Genomic DNA, 15,453 nt, shown 5'->3' with positions numbered 1-15,453 from the left:
GCCTGCCAACCTGAGAATGACCCGTTTATTCCTACTCTCTGTTTTCTGTCCGTTAACCAATCCTCTATCCATGTTAATATATTACCCCCAACCCCATGAGCCCTTATATTGTATAACAACCTTTTGTGTGGCACCTCATCAAATGCCTTTTGAAAATCCAAATATACTACATCCATTGGTTCCCCTTTATCTACCCTGCTTGTTGCATCCTCAAAGAACTCCAGTAGATTTGTCAAATACAATTTTGCTTTCATAAAACAGTGTTGACTCTGCCTAGTCATATTATGATTTTCTAAGTGCCCTGTTACTATATCCTTAATAATGGATTCCAGCATTTTCCTGACTACTGGTGTCAGGTAGTTCTCTGTTTTCTCTCTCCCTTATTTCTTGATGTGGAGATGCCGGTGATGGACTGGGGTGGACAAATGTAAGGAGTCGCACAACACCAGGTTATAGTCCAACAGCAAATAAAGCTGTTGGACTATAACCTTCTTTCTTGGATAGCGGTGTTACATTTGCTACCTTCCAATCCACTGGGACCGCTCGAAAATCTAGTGAATTTTGGAAGATCACTGCCAATACATCCACTATCTCTGCAGCCACCTCTTTTAGAACCCTAGGATATAGGCCATCAGGTCCAGGGGATTTGTTGGCTTTTAGTCCCTTTCATTTCTCCAGTACTTTTTCTTGAATAATATTAATTACTTTAAGTTCCTCCCTTTCATTAGATCCTTGGTTCCACACTATTTCTGGTATGTTTTTAGTGCCTTCTACTGTGAAGACAGATACAAAATATTTGTCTAACGTCTCTGCCATTTTCTTATTCCCCATTATAATTTCTCCTGTCTCAGCCTCTAAGGGACCCATGTTTACTTTTGCTACTCTCTTCCTTTTTGCATAGTTGTTGAAGCTCTTACAATCTGTTTTTATATTTCTTGCTAGTTTACTCTCATATTCTATTTCCTCCCTCTTTATCAATTTTTTGGACATCCTTTGCTGGTTTCTAAGACTCTCCCACTCCTCAGGCTTACTACTCCTCTTTGCAACATTATAAGCCTCTTCTTTTAACCTAATACTGTCCTTAACGTCTTTAGTTAGCCCGGATGGATCACTTTTCCCATAGAGTTTTTATTTCTCAATGGAATGTATATTCATTCAGAATTATGAAATATTTCTTTAAATACTCACCATTACTTGTCTACCGTCATATCTTTAATCTAATTTCCCAATCACCCTTAGCCAACTCGTCCCTCATAACTATGTAATTGGCTTTGTTTAAGTTTAAGACTTTAGCTTCGGACTTAAGTACATCACTCTCGAACTCAATGTGAAATTCTATCTTATTATGATCACTCTTCCCCAGAGGATCCCTTACTATGAGATTACTAATTAACCCTGCCTCATTACACAAGACCAGATCTAAAATAGCCTGTTCCCTGGTTGGTTCCACCATGTACAGTTCTAGGAAACTGTCTCAAATGCCAATTTGATTAAAGTCCCCCATGATTATTGCATTACATTTGTTACAAGCTCCTCTTATTTCTTGATTAACACACTGTCCAACAGTATAACTACTGTTAATAGACCGATAAAATACTCCCACCATTGTTTTCTGCCCCTTGTTATTTCTTATCTCCACCCATACTGATTCTACCTCCTGATCTTCTGTGCCAAGATCCTTTCTCACTACTGTTTTTATGTCATCCTTTATTACCAGGGCTACCCCCCACCTTTTCCATTTTGCCTATCTTTTCAAAAAGTCAAGTACCCTGGAATATTTAGTTCCCAACCTTGGTGACCTTGCAACCACATCCCAGTAATGGCTACTAGATCAAGCCCATTTATCTTTATTTGTGCCATTAATTCATCTGTCTTGTTCCTAATGCTTCATGCATTCAGATAAAACACCTTTAATTTTAGCTTTTTACTATTTTTCCCTGATTTGATGCACTATTACCATTAAACTTTCTGTCCCTTCCTGACACACTCTGCTTATCGTTACCCAAATCATTACACTGCTCTACGGCCTTGACTTTCCTCTTTAGATTTATAAATTTACCCTTACCTGAACCCTTCCCCCCCACCTTTTTAATTTAAAGCCCTATCTACCGCCCTAGTTATTCAATTCGCCAGGATACTGTCCCAGCCCAGTTTAAGTGGAGCGCGTCCCAATGGAACAGCTCCCTCTTTTCCCAGGACTGGTGCCAGTTCCCCATGAATCAAAACCCCTGTCTCCCACGCCACTCTTTGAGCCATGCATTTAACTCTCTGATCTGTTTGACCCTCTGCCAATTTGTGTGTGGCTCAGGTAGTAATCCAGAGATTATTTCCTTTGAGGTTCTCCGCGCCTTTTATTGACCCTTCAGATCCGCTCTCGTCACACCTTTTATTGATGTTCTAAACATTCCTTCTGAAGTGAAACATACTGTAACTTTAAGGAGCAGCTTAATCTGTTCTACGATCAGTGGTTCTGCGTCTGTTTGAATTTACGTACCATGGCTTAAAAATTAATCACTTAGGACCTAGATCTTGTATCATTCAAAACCAAAACTGTACCCAAAATTTGAATTCACCTAAATTCTATTTAGTGCTAAATTCTTTGTTTACGTATCAGCCCTGGATGGAAAATGAAAAGCATTCTTCTTTCCTACTGCACTGCCATCCCTCACCTTAAACAGCGCAAAATTCCTAACAAAGCACCAATGATGTTTGATGTAAATTTTGTGTACTGTAAAATGCTTGTTATCATTCCACAGTGGTTCAAAAAATACGCTAGTTAGTAGCTCAAACCATAACACTCTAATTCAATGCGCTCTTATGCTGTCTTGCAATCGTAAAGAAAAATCACTTTCATGAACAAGTATGTTGCAAACCTTTCTTTCATTGATTTACAAATTCACAACATAATGGCGGTCCCCTTTTAACCAGAGACCAAAAACACCAACGAATGGTTGGATAGTTTTATATTTTCAGTACCTTGCACATGCAGGGCTTCTTTCTGTTTGGCAACTGCAGATGCTGCAAGAATCCAAATGTAGACAATCTGTTATGAAGCACTGTTAAGAGCAACCTCAGTGGAATATATAAGTTGTATGTGACACACAGAGATCAATTCATACAAATACCAAGCCTACTCAATGAAATGTCCTTTAAAAGTGAAGCAATGCATTTAAATATAACATAAAGGAATCTTGTTTTATAAGGTTAGCAAAACGTCTCACTGTAATGACCCCTTTCCCTCATCACAGCTGAAAAGCTTGGTTATGGGCATTAATGGAGTTGAATCCTCATTAAATGTACCCTTTTGCACCGGTGCTCTAATGTGCTGCACTGCGTAACATAAGGCATGTGTTCAAGGTTGAGATATCCCCTACAGTGAGTTCATTGTCTTAGCTGTGCCAGAAAGGTGCAGTGCTGAGTGGAAGCTTCTCAAACAGGATGAACAGAAACGCCGAAGATAAATCAACCAGCGCTGCACTGGTACACCTCCAAGTTATTAGCTTAAGAGCAATTTTGGCAGATGACTGGAAGTAAACTGCTTGTCTGTGAATGGTAAGTGCCACAGGGAAAACCTAAAGCATGGGGAGAAAAGTACATTAAATGAGGCAAAGTAAAATGGATCAGGTGAATCCATGAAAAAAATTATTTTGCCCCATTTGTAAACCTGTAACAATGAGTACTGAACCTGATTTGAATTCCAATTTACATAGGTTCCTTTAGTTCGAAAAACAGCTTTCCAAGCCCCATCATTTGTGTCACGCACATAACAAAACAGCAAGATGTCCTCCTGGCTTTAGAATTATTTTTATTTCTTTTAATTTTAAAATGTTTTTACTTTTCAAGCCAGTGACCTCGTGTTTGTGAGAGTGTCTGATTTCTGTCAGTGTAGTATGGACTGAAGGGGGTTTAGTTGTAAAGTATGTCAGATTTTGTTTTAGAAAAAACAATTGCTCTAATGTTCTTTTCCTGTGGTGGAAGTGCTCGATTGCTAGGAGTACAGCGATAGTCCGCGGCGGCCGAATTTCCATGAGTTGCGATCCCCACACTTACTCCAGGATCATGCCGGCCAGTGCCCTCCAGCACTGGCCCCGCAAAAGTAAGCAGTGTCAGGAGGGGGCACCTATTTTGCATAGGCTGGTGGGTACTCACAGCACTATGTGCGCTTGTTAGCCGCCTTCCCGCCCCAAAGCTACTGGGAAATCCATTGTTATTGACCAAACAAGGAAAGTGGTTCCCAAGAGGTCCCATTTGTAAGGGGACTGCAGTTACAAAAAAAAGTGCTATCTAGTTTGAGGTCCAGGCTGCATTCCTGGCTTAGATTTCACCCACACCATTGGGGCCCTCCAGGAGGTCTGCACACCTCATCTCAGTGGCTGTATCGTCCATACTCTATATGGACACTGTGTCCCAATGAGGCTAGGGAAGCGGGAACTCCCAACTTAGGCTGCCATGACTTGATGTGGGGGTGGACAGAAGTTCCACCCCAGATAAAGCCCTTGGAAACTCATGAATGAAGGGTAGGACTCAGGTCCCAGCCTATGTGCTGGGCCTTCTGCTGCACTCTCGCTGAAGTTACGGTGGGAGTGCACCAGAAGGCACATGCATTTTCGGAGCTAGGGTTTCTAGCAATCAAGGTATTTGTAGTTGTTTTTTTAGAGGCGCTAGGAGTTGTAAAAGAAGTGTTTGATTGCTGGCAGACAATAGAGTGACGTATTTAAATTCACTAGAGATATACTGAAGCTTAAGTTAGTGGAACTAGGTTTGTAAATGCATAAATTTTATGCTGTTTTTACAATACAGCTACTGGGCTCAGACTGCAGACCTATTTACAGTGTCTGGCTGCAAATGCACATGCACAGAATTCCTTACTCAGCAATTAAAATGTAAATGTTCACACAGGAGCAGGAGCATCTACATTATCTAAACATTTAAGATAATTCCAAAAAAGTTTGCAAAAGAAGTTTCAGAAAACTCAATGGATCCCCTGGGAACTTTTTAAACCCAGCTGCACTCCACTTTAGAATTGCAATGTCAAACTGAAGCAGTGTGACTATCCAATTCACTCTGTTAATATTTTTTTTTAAAACTCCACTCAATATTCCCTTAGCCTTCACTGCTCCATTGCAAATAGTCCCAATATCTCAAGTGTCTCCTCGTAACTATAGTTTCTCATCCTTGGCATCATCCTGCTGAATCTATGCTGTGTGCTCTCTATGGCTTTAATGCTCGTTCAATAATAAGGTTCCCAAAAAGTGCAAACAGGACACTAATTGTTGTCTAACTAATGTTATGCAGGCATTCCCTCTGGTGGATGCTGCAAAAAAATTGTTTGTTCTCTCATACTACAGTGGAGATTACTGCCTACTGAAGTATGCACCATAGTGATTCAGTATAACAATTTTCAACTTGGTCCCAGAGAACTGGAGCTGTTATTTTATATAACATATACTGTTTACATTTTGCAAAGGTAGAAATGACACCTTATTGCCACCGGGAGATGTCCAGTGTCTATGATGCTGATCAACGATCTTTGAAATATAATTTCACAGTCTAACTTGGGAATAATGTGCTGTAGATTACAGGGAAATTCTATGTGTATTATATATTTGAAATATTGATGCCATTATTTTGGTTCTAATTGTTAGGATATTTCCCTGGTATTATTACAGCAATTCCTGTGTACGATTTTTTTTTAAACAGTATAACCCTCAAAGTACTTGAATTATATCTTATTTCAAATCCATACAAATAAATGAAATATAACTTCAATGAAATTTATTTCCTCTACTACAGTTAAGGTTCTAAGAATTTGAATGTTAGAATGATCACAATGATATACTTTCATACCTTTTGCTGGTTTCACTGCTGCTACAGGCTTGACTGTAAAAGAAAGAGAAAAGGAATAAAAAATGTAGCTGCAATTCATTGCAAGCAATAATACAATTTTTCTTTGATTTAGCGCACTAGGACCTCGTTATTAACCCCCACGACGGGTGGGAGAGGGTCGGGGGGAGGAGTTAAAAATAAATAAACGGGGAACACGACCCCAACCCGTTGCATACGCACCTGCTGCCATTTTCACGTTGGCAGGTTTTGTGGCGTGCAAGTGTCCCACCGTGGAGAGGTGGGGCACTTCATTAACATATTTAAATCAGACTCCCACAGTGCAATTGTGCAGCGAAAGGGAGGCGGGAGCGGCCGGCTGAAGAGGATAAGTGCCTTTTACAGCACTTCTTGGCCTCCCCTCTGCCGATTGCGGCCTCTCACTACCCCCTGCAGTGCTCGCAGACCTCCCCCTCTCCCCTCACCCCAAGCACCGATCTCCAGCCTTCCCCCCCTCCCGCGATGGTCTCTCCCTTCCCCCGCCCACCAAGTCCCGATCTCTCGGTCCCACTCCCTTCTCGATTGCCGGGGTCCGTCCCCAACGGTTCCTGGCTGCGGCCTCCTGCTGCTGGTTTTCCCGCCCAGCAGCCGTCAATTTGGCCGGCTGTCGGGTGGGAAACAGAAGAAAAAAAATTATAATGAGGTCCTGCATTAAATTCAGCAGGACCTCTACATCCCCGGCCTCGACGTGTTCCCCGGCCATTTTTGGCCACCCTGCCTGCCTGTGAGTATCGGGGCCTAGGTGGTTCAATGTACTGGAACATTCCTTGTGGACCTGGAATCCAGGTGAAAATTCTCTCCAGGTAGATGTATTGAAAATGGTCGTATTAAGGGTGTTAAATTTCATCAGTGAAGTGAGTTGAGCCACTTCCTAACTCTCAATGCATCTCTTTGTGGGGAATCCCAGCATAAATCTATTCTGAAACTCAGTACAACTAATTCATAAAACTCACTCAAAGAGGTGATAACAAGATTAAGCATGTTTACGAAATTGGAACACACTCACTTGAGCAAGAAGTTGGGCTATTCTCAGATTAGAATTGATGTTCACTGAGCCTTAGTTTAGAGATTTTTACACTGATTTAAATATGATTTGGACCAATTTTAAATACAAAAATTATTTTTGCACCATATACAAAAATAGATACCAAGAGTTATGTGGGAACATAAATAGGTACATTCAAGAATTATTGATCTCAAGAAATGTTTCCCACTCCCAAAGTCATTTTGGATTTGTTGAACATTCAAGCCACATCCTGGAGCTCAGTGCCCTGCTGTGCCATATGTCTTCAAGCCTTAAGTGCCCAGCCTATTCCCAAATGCAGAAGAAAAGGGCATGAACAACCAATGGTAAACACTACTTATCCTCTTAAATTCAGTGACATTTGTTACAATACAAAAGTTAGATATTCAAGGTTTGGATTCATATTACAGAGATGCACTGAAGTGCTCCAAACACTTTCAGGAGACTAGAGTGGGGGAATTACACACTGCAAAGAAAAAGCTAAAAAGTACACAGTTCTGGTAGATTAGAGGTACATCGCAGGATGTTAAGGTAAACCAAAGAACTTTAAAAAAATAGAATTCCTCATCACAAGGCTGCGAACAAAGTTTTGTAACTATATGCTGGTCCCAGATAATCAATACAAACACATGCAATGATAATGTGAGAGCTATGACACACTTTTAAATGGCCAGTCTGACCTAGAGATGCTGCTGAAAGGTCAAAGGGACCAGTTCCTCCAGTGCTTTTATGAAGAGTTTCTTTGGAAAAGCTTTGAAACCTGGATATAGAGGTCAGAATCAAAAAGCTACAAACATATCTGACAAGCAAGCACCATGCCATCCTGTGTATGTCTTGCTTGGATCTGAAAAAAGCTCCAGGGTGAAGTAAGCCTGGTGTGTATCTTCCAGGGAGTGAGGAGGGAAATATCTGCTTGGCTCATTGGTATCACTCTTGTTCCCTAAGTCCGAAGTATGTTGGTTCAAGTCCCACTACAAGGTTGTGTCCCTCTTGCCATCCTCCTGTGATCCATGAACTCCTACTGACTTCTTCCTGTTTCATCATGCCTTAAAGTGCTTCCCTTGATGAAGGAGAATAAAGCGATTTAGGCATATAGTGACCTCAATTGTATCAGAGGATGCAAAAGGGGGCCTACATCTATCAGCCACAGTCAATGATGGCTAGCATCAGTGTCAGGAGTAGTCTGAGATAATGGCACATCAAGCTTTGTGCTTTCTGAGACCTGGAACTGGATTTTGCTGCCTGGAGTAGAGTAGCAGTGGGATGAGACTTCTACCCCTCCCACCCCACTGCAACCCTGACCTACTTTCCCGGGGATCACTGGCCGTGCAAGACAGGCTTCTGGTGGGCTTTTTCACTCAGATCACTGATCTAGCAACTGGTCTCCCACAGATCAGTAGGAATGTTGAGTTGCAGGCCAGTAGCAGGGACAGTGGTGCAATAGAAATGGAACATGATGCTATCTCTCATGAATGGCAACATTTCTCTACCCTTGCAATCTCCTGAACTAATGCCTGCCCTAGAGCCAGAAAGCAAGCTGGGACAGATTGTTCTGGCAGATGCCAAGTTGTTGCAGTTTGCAACTAGGTCCTCTCTCAGTTCCTGAGCGCTTAGAGGTTGCTCACCACAAGTATTTCATGTACGCTTGAATGAGCCACAGCAGCTTCCCTCCTCTCAGGTAGCAGCCACTGGGAGAGCACCTCGTAGAAATATTAGAGTAGATAAAAGAGCACTTCAGGCAGGCACTAGGAGCTCACAGTGGGGTGAGAAATAGTTTGTAGGCCTTTCTGAAAACCACTTACTTCCACATGCAGAACAGTGCCTCCACCTCTACCTCAGCCCCTCTGCCACTAAAACTCATATACATGCCTTTTGTCATCTCCAAACTTGACTGTTCCAATGCTCTCCTTTCTAACCTCCCAACTTATTGTGTTTTATTCCTAGGCACCTTCCAGAATTAAAAGCAAAGTACTGTCCATATCCATATATAGATATGGACAGTACTTTGCTTTTAATTGGACATATGGACAGTCAGCATTTACAAAAAGTCAGTAAAATAGTTTAGATCTCCTGATGTAACCTGACAGGCCACAGACATTTCCATTATATGGTCAACCTGATTGCATTTGATCTTGGAGCCTTCTTTTGTGTATTCCTCTTAGCATATCTTGAAGGCTTAGCTTGAACTATTTTTGAGGTCATGAAACTTCTTACCCATCCATCTCCTTCCATGAATGTACGGTGATCAAAACTGAGGTCACCAGGTCAATAACCAGCTTCCAAGCTGTCTTGCCACAGGCTGAGACGATGTTGATCACTACCGTACCAGAAAGAACGTAATTCATGACGACCATGGCCTCATCTGATCCACGGCTCAGTCAGTAAACACACTCTGCAACTATTTTGCTGAACCATCATTCCTTCAGATTTGCACAGTCCGCAACAGGCTCTGCAGCTTGGCCATTATTTTCTGTGCATTAAGCAACTTCAAATATGCTAAAATTGGACTATTCCAGATTTGTCAGGTTTTGGCTGAATTCTGACATTAAAAAGAGTAACTTTATTTGTCACTCAGGAAGAAAAAAAAGAGATAGGCCACCATTTTATTTTGTTATTGCTAAAGTAAAACAAAACTGGGAAGTTTAGCATTCCCAGCTCTGAAAGCAGAAAGTACAGCCAAGAAAGAGTCTCATGTTCTGAAGTAATTCTACTGAACTGTTCCAAGAAAATTCTGGTGTTGACTGGTTAAGCATCCTTGTGCATCTCCTGCACAACTAAAGGTCATTGATCTTGCGCTGGTCATTATAGTTAACTTTACCAGATACACAACTGCAGTTCCTATCAAGTATTTGATAGATAGCACCACAGCTTTCTACCATATTGTTGCCTGGTAGAGTTGCACTCCAACCATGGTGTGAATTTTGAGTCCAATGTCATTACCAAGTAATGACTGTTGTACAGGATTAGCAAGAATCATAGCGTCGAGCTAAGAATGATCAATGTGAGAAGTTAGTTTTTTATTAATTCTTGGGATGCGGTCATCACTGGCAAGGTGTCGTTGGTGAGGCCAGCATTTATTTCCCATCCCTAGTTGCCCTGAGAAAATGGTGGTGGTCCTTCTTGAAGTGCTGAATTCCTTTTAATGGTTTGGTACAACTGAATGGCTTGCTAGACCACTTCAGAGGGCAGTTTAGAGTCAACCACGTTCAAGTGGGACTGAAGTCACATAGGGCCAAACCAGCTTAGAACGATAGGTTTCTTTTCCTAAAGGACATTAACGAACCAGTTGGGTTTTTCAGACAACCAGGCAGCTTCATGGTCACTTTTACTGATACCAGTTTTTTATTTCCAGATTATTATAATAACAGGCCCAACTCCAGGTGTTATGGGGAGGCGACTTTAACAAGCAGTAGATATTAAGGAGCCAATTCTGCAGTTTACAGATTATAAACACACATTAAGAAATCTCTAAATACTATTTGCGGTGATCTATATTAAGGGTTTTGCATAAGCTTTAGAATAGGGACTTCTAAGTTGTTTCAAACTTGAAAATCTTCCATTGCACAACATAATCACCCCTCACATTGAGAAGCAGAAGTAAATACAAATATAATTAAAAGAAAATAATTTCCTTTAGTTTTACATTTTAACCTCTGGTATTACTTTTAATTTTCCACAATCAGTTTGTAAATGTAATACAAGGAAAATGTTTACTCACTTTCTTTCTTTTCTTTCACTGTAATAAATAAAATAATTACAATATACCTTTACTAGTCCATAAATACAGCTTGCTTATTTATTACATTTTGCCTTTGTTAATGGTATATAGCCTTCAATAAATATGTCGATAATTTAAGAGGAGTTACCAGTTCTATATTTTTTTCAATTATTATGACCAGTAGATGGCATAATTGTATTTTAATTCCCATTAGAAATCATGAAATACTGGATTGTGCAGAATTTACCTGACGCAACTTTGGAAGTTCTGGGTTTCAAAGCTGGGACATCCACTGGTTCTATAGAAGGAAGATAAAATATGCTTAAAAAAGTTGAAAAATTTGTAATATCTATGGTCATTCTCTGTTGTACCTCAAAATAAAACTGACCTATAAAGATTCTGCAGTACAACATATAGTGCCATCCATATTATTTGGCAGTGTGATGTTTTCTATTTGCTGTGTGGGTTGCATCGTTGTATATTAATTTGAATAATTTCTTCAATACTTTTGTCAGTATGGGTTTTATTAGGTCACTGGGGAGAAATGGTTTCAAATGGTACTGAGGGCTGAGGCAATTACTCCCCCATCCCCCACACCCCACACCCCACCCCACCTAATGACTACCACCATTCACAGAGCTATAATCAAACTGTCAAAAATTGATTGAAAAAGAGGCAGAAACATTTTATCTAAATGTATTCCTTGTCCTCATCCACAAACCCCTCCATGGCTTTGCCCTTTCCTTATTCTACGAACTTATTCCGCTCTACATACTCACCCTCTGCTCTTTCAATTCTGGCATATTTTGCATTTCTCTTTTGCTTCATTCCACTTAAGGCTGCACAATGGTCAACTATTTCAGCCCCACATTCTGGAATATTTTACCTAGGCTCCTATACCTGGCTACCTCTCTCCCCGCCTTCATAAACCTCTTCAAAATCTACCTCTTCTGTTTGGACCAGATTGTAGCATCTCTTAACATGTACAAAGCTATTTGGACTGTTTCACTTGACTGTGTAGGAATTTCTTAGAATATTCTATACCAATACGATTATGGGTTTTTGAAGACAAATTCTAATCAGTCAACAACTGTAATCTCTATGAGCTTCATATTAATGAAGTTTAGGACATTTGGGAGTTTAATTCCTTTGATAAAGGTTGATTTTCTGAATGTACACTCCCCACCGTTTTTAACGAATGGAAAATCGTGAGAACGACACCCGTGATTTCTCGATTTGTGATCCCGACGGGCAAAGCTCCATCTCGCCTCGAAACCCACTGCACCAAGTGATTCCCTGGAGAAGGAACAAGTGTTTTGGCTACTGCAGGATTTAACTGAAATCTTGCTGGGATTTCAGTGACCTTACACATTCTTGGACTGTGCAATGGGAGAGCCCTCTATGTGAGTCAGCTACATTTGGAACTGTGATGGCTGACTGGTGCTGACTATATTCACACCACTTCCTTCCATGGCTAGTGCACTAGGTGTTCCTTAGGGGATGACCATCTGTCCCATAAATTGTGTACCTTCTCTCCCTGACTCCTTGCAGTAGGCTTTGCACTCCCTGTGTTGTAATCTTCTCCTCTCCCATCCCCCACCACAGAACAGAACATTGTAGAAATTCACTAGTCATTCCACTAGTTCTCCAACCAGAATTTTTCCATTTATCATCTTCTGGTCCCTACTGCTAAGTTAATTTTTAGTCCAGCTAGCCAACTGCCCATTACTCCTAAGAACTGGAACCTTCTGTAAAAGACATTATCAAAATACCTTCTGAAATTCCAAGTAAATTATGGCACCAATAATATCATTCATGATACCTGAAGTACTGTGTCACATTGGGCATGGGCAACTAGTATTATTGGGTGCTCAAGACCCTCTTTGTGCTCATTGTGCTCAGCACATTACTGCGGGTCCCAAGCATTGTCAGCATTCATAGCCAGTGCACAAAGTATGTTCAAAAGCTCATTAAAGACCCTGCATTTATTCAAATTAGGAACAAATTTCACAATACAGCTGGAGTACCACAGCAGTGCTAGAGACTCAGCGCTTGTATGGAAGGACACTTCAGGGAAGGCCTGCAGTGAAATACTTGTTGTACCTTGACACAGGACCATCCTTTTTTGAAAGAACTTCTACCCCATGGCCTCCAACGTCCAATCAGCACATTGGTCATTTCTCATTGTGAGGACCAAAAAAGGCACACCTTTAAGGGCAGTCAGCTGCTCTGTAATGACTGCTGGAACCTGATATTTTGCTCTTAAGGCCTTGGTGATCTCCTAGTACGTCATGTGTTATGCACTTGGAGCACCCATTAAATATTTTGATAAGCTGACCTTGCATTATTGGGTGATATAAGTTATGTGGGGCACAGGCATTCGCACCTGTGGGGCTACATTATCAGCCCCTATATCTCCTGCACAGCTTCATCAACAAATTTAGTTAGTACCATAAAAAATTCCAGTAGATTAATTAAGCAGGTTTTATATATTGATAACAAATACAATAAGGTTAGATGGAGTAGGGAGGGAGGAGGCTTGTGTAGAGCATATACACCGGCATGGATCTATTGGGCCGAATGGCCTGTTTCTGTGCTGTACATTCTATGTAATTCATGCTGATTAATACTGAAAGTCTCTTTGCATTTCTTATGAGCATTGACAGTGTCACTCAAAGTGCTCTTGATCACATTCCCTACTGCCACCACTTTACAGCTGGTCTACGGTTCCCTGATCCATGTCTCACTTCCTTTTTTGACTACCAGGGTTGCAGTTGCGATCCTGAAGCCCTCAAGTGCTGCTTCTGTATTTATGGAGCTCTCTAGAAATACTAAACAAATGGTTCTCATTTCTTCCCTCCTTTCATTGAGCATATTAAAGTTATGCTATCTGCTTTGGATACCCTATAGATATTTAGGCCCCAAAATTCTGGAAGTCCCGGTCTGGAAGTGCATTGGAACAGAACTCCCAGCCACTAATGGAGAAAGATGCTAAAGCTGTCTCAAAGTACAGGGATGGGGGTCATTGACATTTTCAGAGAAGGCAGCCTTTGCCTGCAAGAGCATTTCAGAGGCACCAGACATTCTACAGAGATGAAAATCAAAGTGGAACTATACTGATCCAAGGGTGCACTTGAGGCATGGGGAAGACCGAGCTAAGGGACATTTTCTGAGAAGTAATTGTTCCATTTCAGGTTTGATTACCTTAGACTTGGAAAGTTCTAGGGCCTTTCCAAGGGTCTCAACAGACCTCAATCTTTGGGTTCCATTGGGCCTTACAGGAGCGTAATGGATGGAATTCCTGGGATAGTCCAGGAACAGCCCCCGACACGCCCCCTTGCCATGTGTTGCAGTCATTAGACTCGCCCAACAGAGCATATTATTGACAAAGTGCAGAGTACATTTAAATATCCTTCTCTCATAGTTAGTTGAGAATAACAGAACGTTGAACACATACTTTTGGTTGGCTGGGCAACATGCTTCTTTTCAACTGAGGATAACAAGAGAAAAAATAGTCAAACAATCTGATAACATAACATTTAAATAGTTTTCAATTTTAAAAATTACTTTCTACATTAAAAACCTTTGCTGCACACAAAACAATTCTTCAGTATTTTCCAATCTAATAAATCATTTTACAACTGGTATTGATAAATGAAGTGAGGAATACAAGTAAATGTATCATCCAGTATTATCATGGGACTGGAACTACATTTCCTCTCTGATTTCAATGCACTGGCTAATACTAATTTAACCATGCCCCAGTTCCAGTCAGCACTTTCAGGAAGAGAAGAAAGTTTGGGAAAGAGGGAATAAAAATCTTAATTTTATATCTTGGGTCATGCAGTTTTTTTAATGCAGTAAATTGTTAAATTAACAAAATCATTCACTACTTCTGTTTGCAATGATTTCATCATTCCATTCCTACATTTGAAACATATATTTGTTAATTATTCTTTAGACAGTTTTAAGAAGTACTTAACACCTCTTGAACAAAATTATAAAAATATTTGCATCTAGTCTCATGAGCTTATGTTAATGTTGTGGTAATTCAGAATGGTTATATGAATAGCCACTGTTTTATTGTTATTTTCACGAATCAATCTTATTGTTTTATTATTTATGAAATGTCTTGAGCCTACTCTAAGTCTGAAACAGTTCTCAGCCAGAACGATCTGTGACATAGAATCCCCATTACAACATTAAACCAGAAAGAGATGTGAAATTACTACAAGGAATAATTAATTTACCATTAAGAAGTTTTAAAAAATGCTTGAAGTATATGCCTAAGGTAAAGAAGCAGGCAGCTGGACTATAGACTCATTACACATTAGGATCTGCAAAACTTTCACAAAGCCATCACATTAAGCCTTTAGCAAATTTCTAATGAAAGACCTGATGTTGCCATTAGAATGCCATCAATCTCAATGTAGAATTTATTAAAGCATTGTTTCAGTCATGCAAGTTATTCTTTCAGGTAAATTATTCTTTATTTATATATATGTATATATACACACACACACGTGTGTGTGTATATATATTTGTCCTGACAAACCTTTTGTTTCTTTGATGGCAGGAGGAGACAATTTCTTCTTTGCTAAATAACAGAATGTTAATAATTAGCTATTATTATAAGCAATGCAGAATACTTACTTGCACGTCTGAGGCAACAAATACGTTATTGAAATACAATTAACCCGTAGAGTGATGGCAAGTCCAGAAACATTACTACCTCCCTTGGCCAACTGGTTGTTTATGTTTACAGTTGTGATATTGAGACAACCATTAGTATTATAGTGATAAAGCTACTTCAAGATCGGGAGTTGCT

The 15,453-nt window shown here is 40.3% G+C and overlaps 1 protein-coding gene across 50 annotated transcripts in view; it reads right to left on the bottom strand.

Annotated features, from left to right (window-relative positions):
• Positions 1 to 15,453, bottom strand: part of trdn (triadin) — a 471,335-nt gene that overhangs the window by 243,497 nt on the left and 212,385 nt on the right. For 48 of the 50 annotated variants that reach the window (XM_067984607.1, XM_067984633.1, XM_067984632.1 and 45 more), the window contains 6 exons: positions 15,181 to 15,222; positions 14,083 to 14,115; positions 10,873 to 10,923; positions 10,626 to 10,643; positions 5,848 to 5,880; positions 2,977 to 3,018 (listed from right to left, as the gene is read on the bottom strand). In XM_067984607.1, coding sequence (XP_067840708.1) covers positions 2,977 to 3,018; positions 5,848 to 5,880; positions 10,626 to 10,643; positions 10,873 to 10,923; positions 14,083 to 14,115; positions 15,181 to 15,222 — 219 coding nt within the window. The remainder of the gene's footprint in view (positions 1 to 2,976; positions 3,019 to 5,847; positions 5,881 to 10,625; positions 10,644 to 10,872; positions 10,924 to 14,082; positions 14,116 to 15,180; positions 15,223 to 15,453) is intronic. The other 2 variants (XM_067984615.1, XM_067984627.1) reach the window with 1 other exon arrangement.

Source organism: Heptranchias perlo, chromosome 5 (assembly GCF_035084215.1).
Source record: "Heptranchias perlo isolate sHepPer1 chromosome 5, sHepPer1.hap1, whole genome shotgun sequence".
NCBI lineage: Eukaryota > Metazoa > Chordata > Chondrichthyes > Hexanchiformes > Hexanchidae > Heptranchias > Heptranchias perlo.
This window is presented reverse-complemented; position numbering and strand designations above follow the sequence as displayed.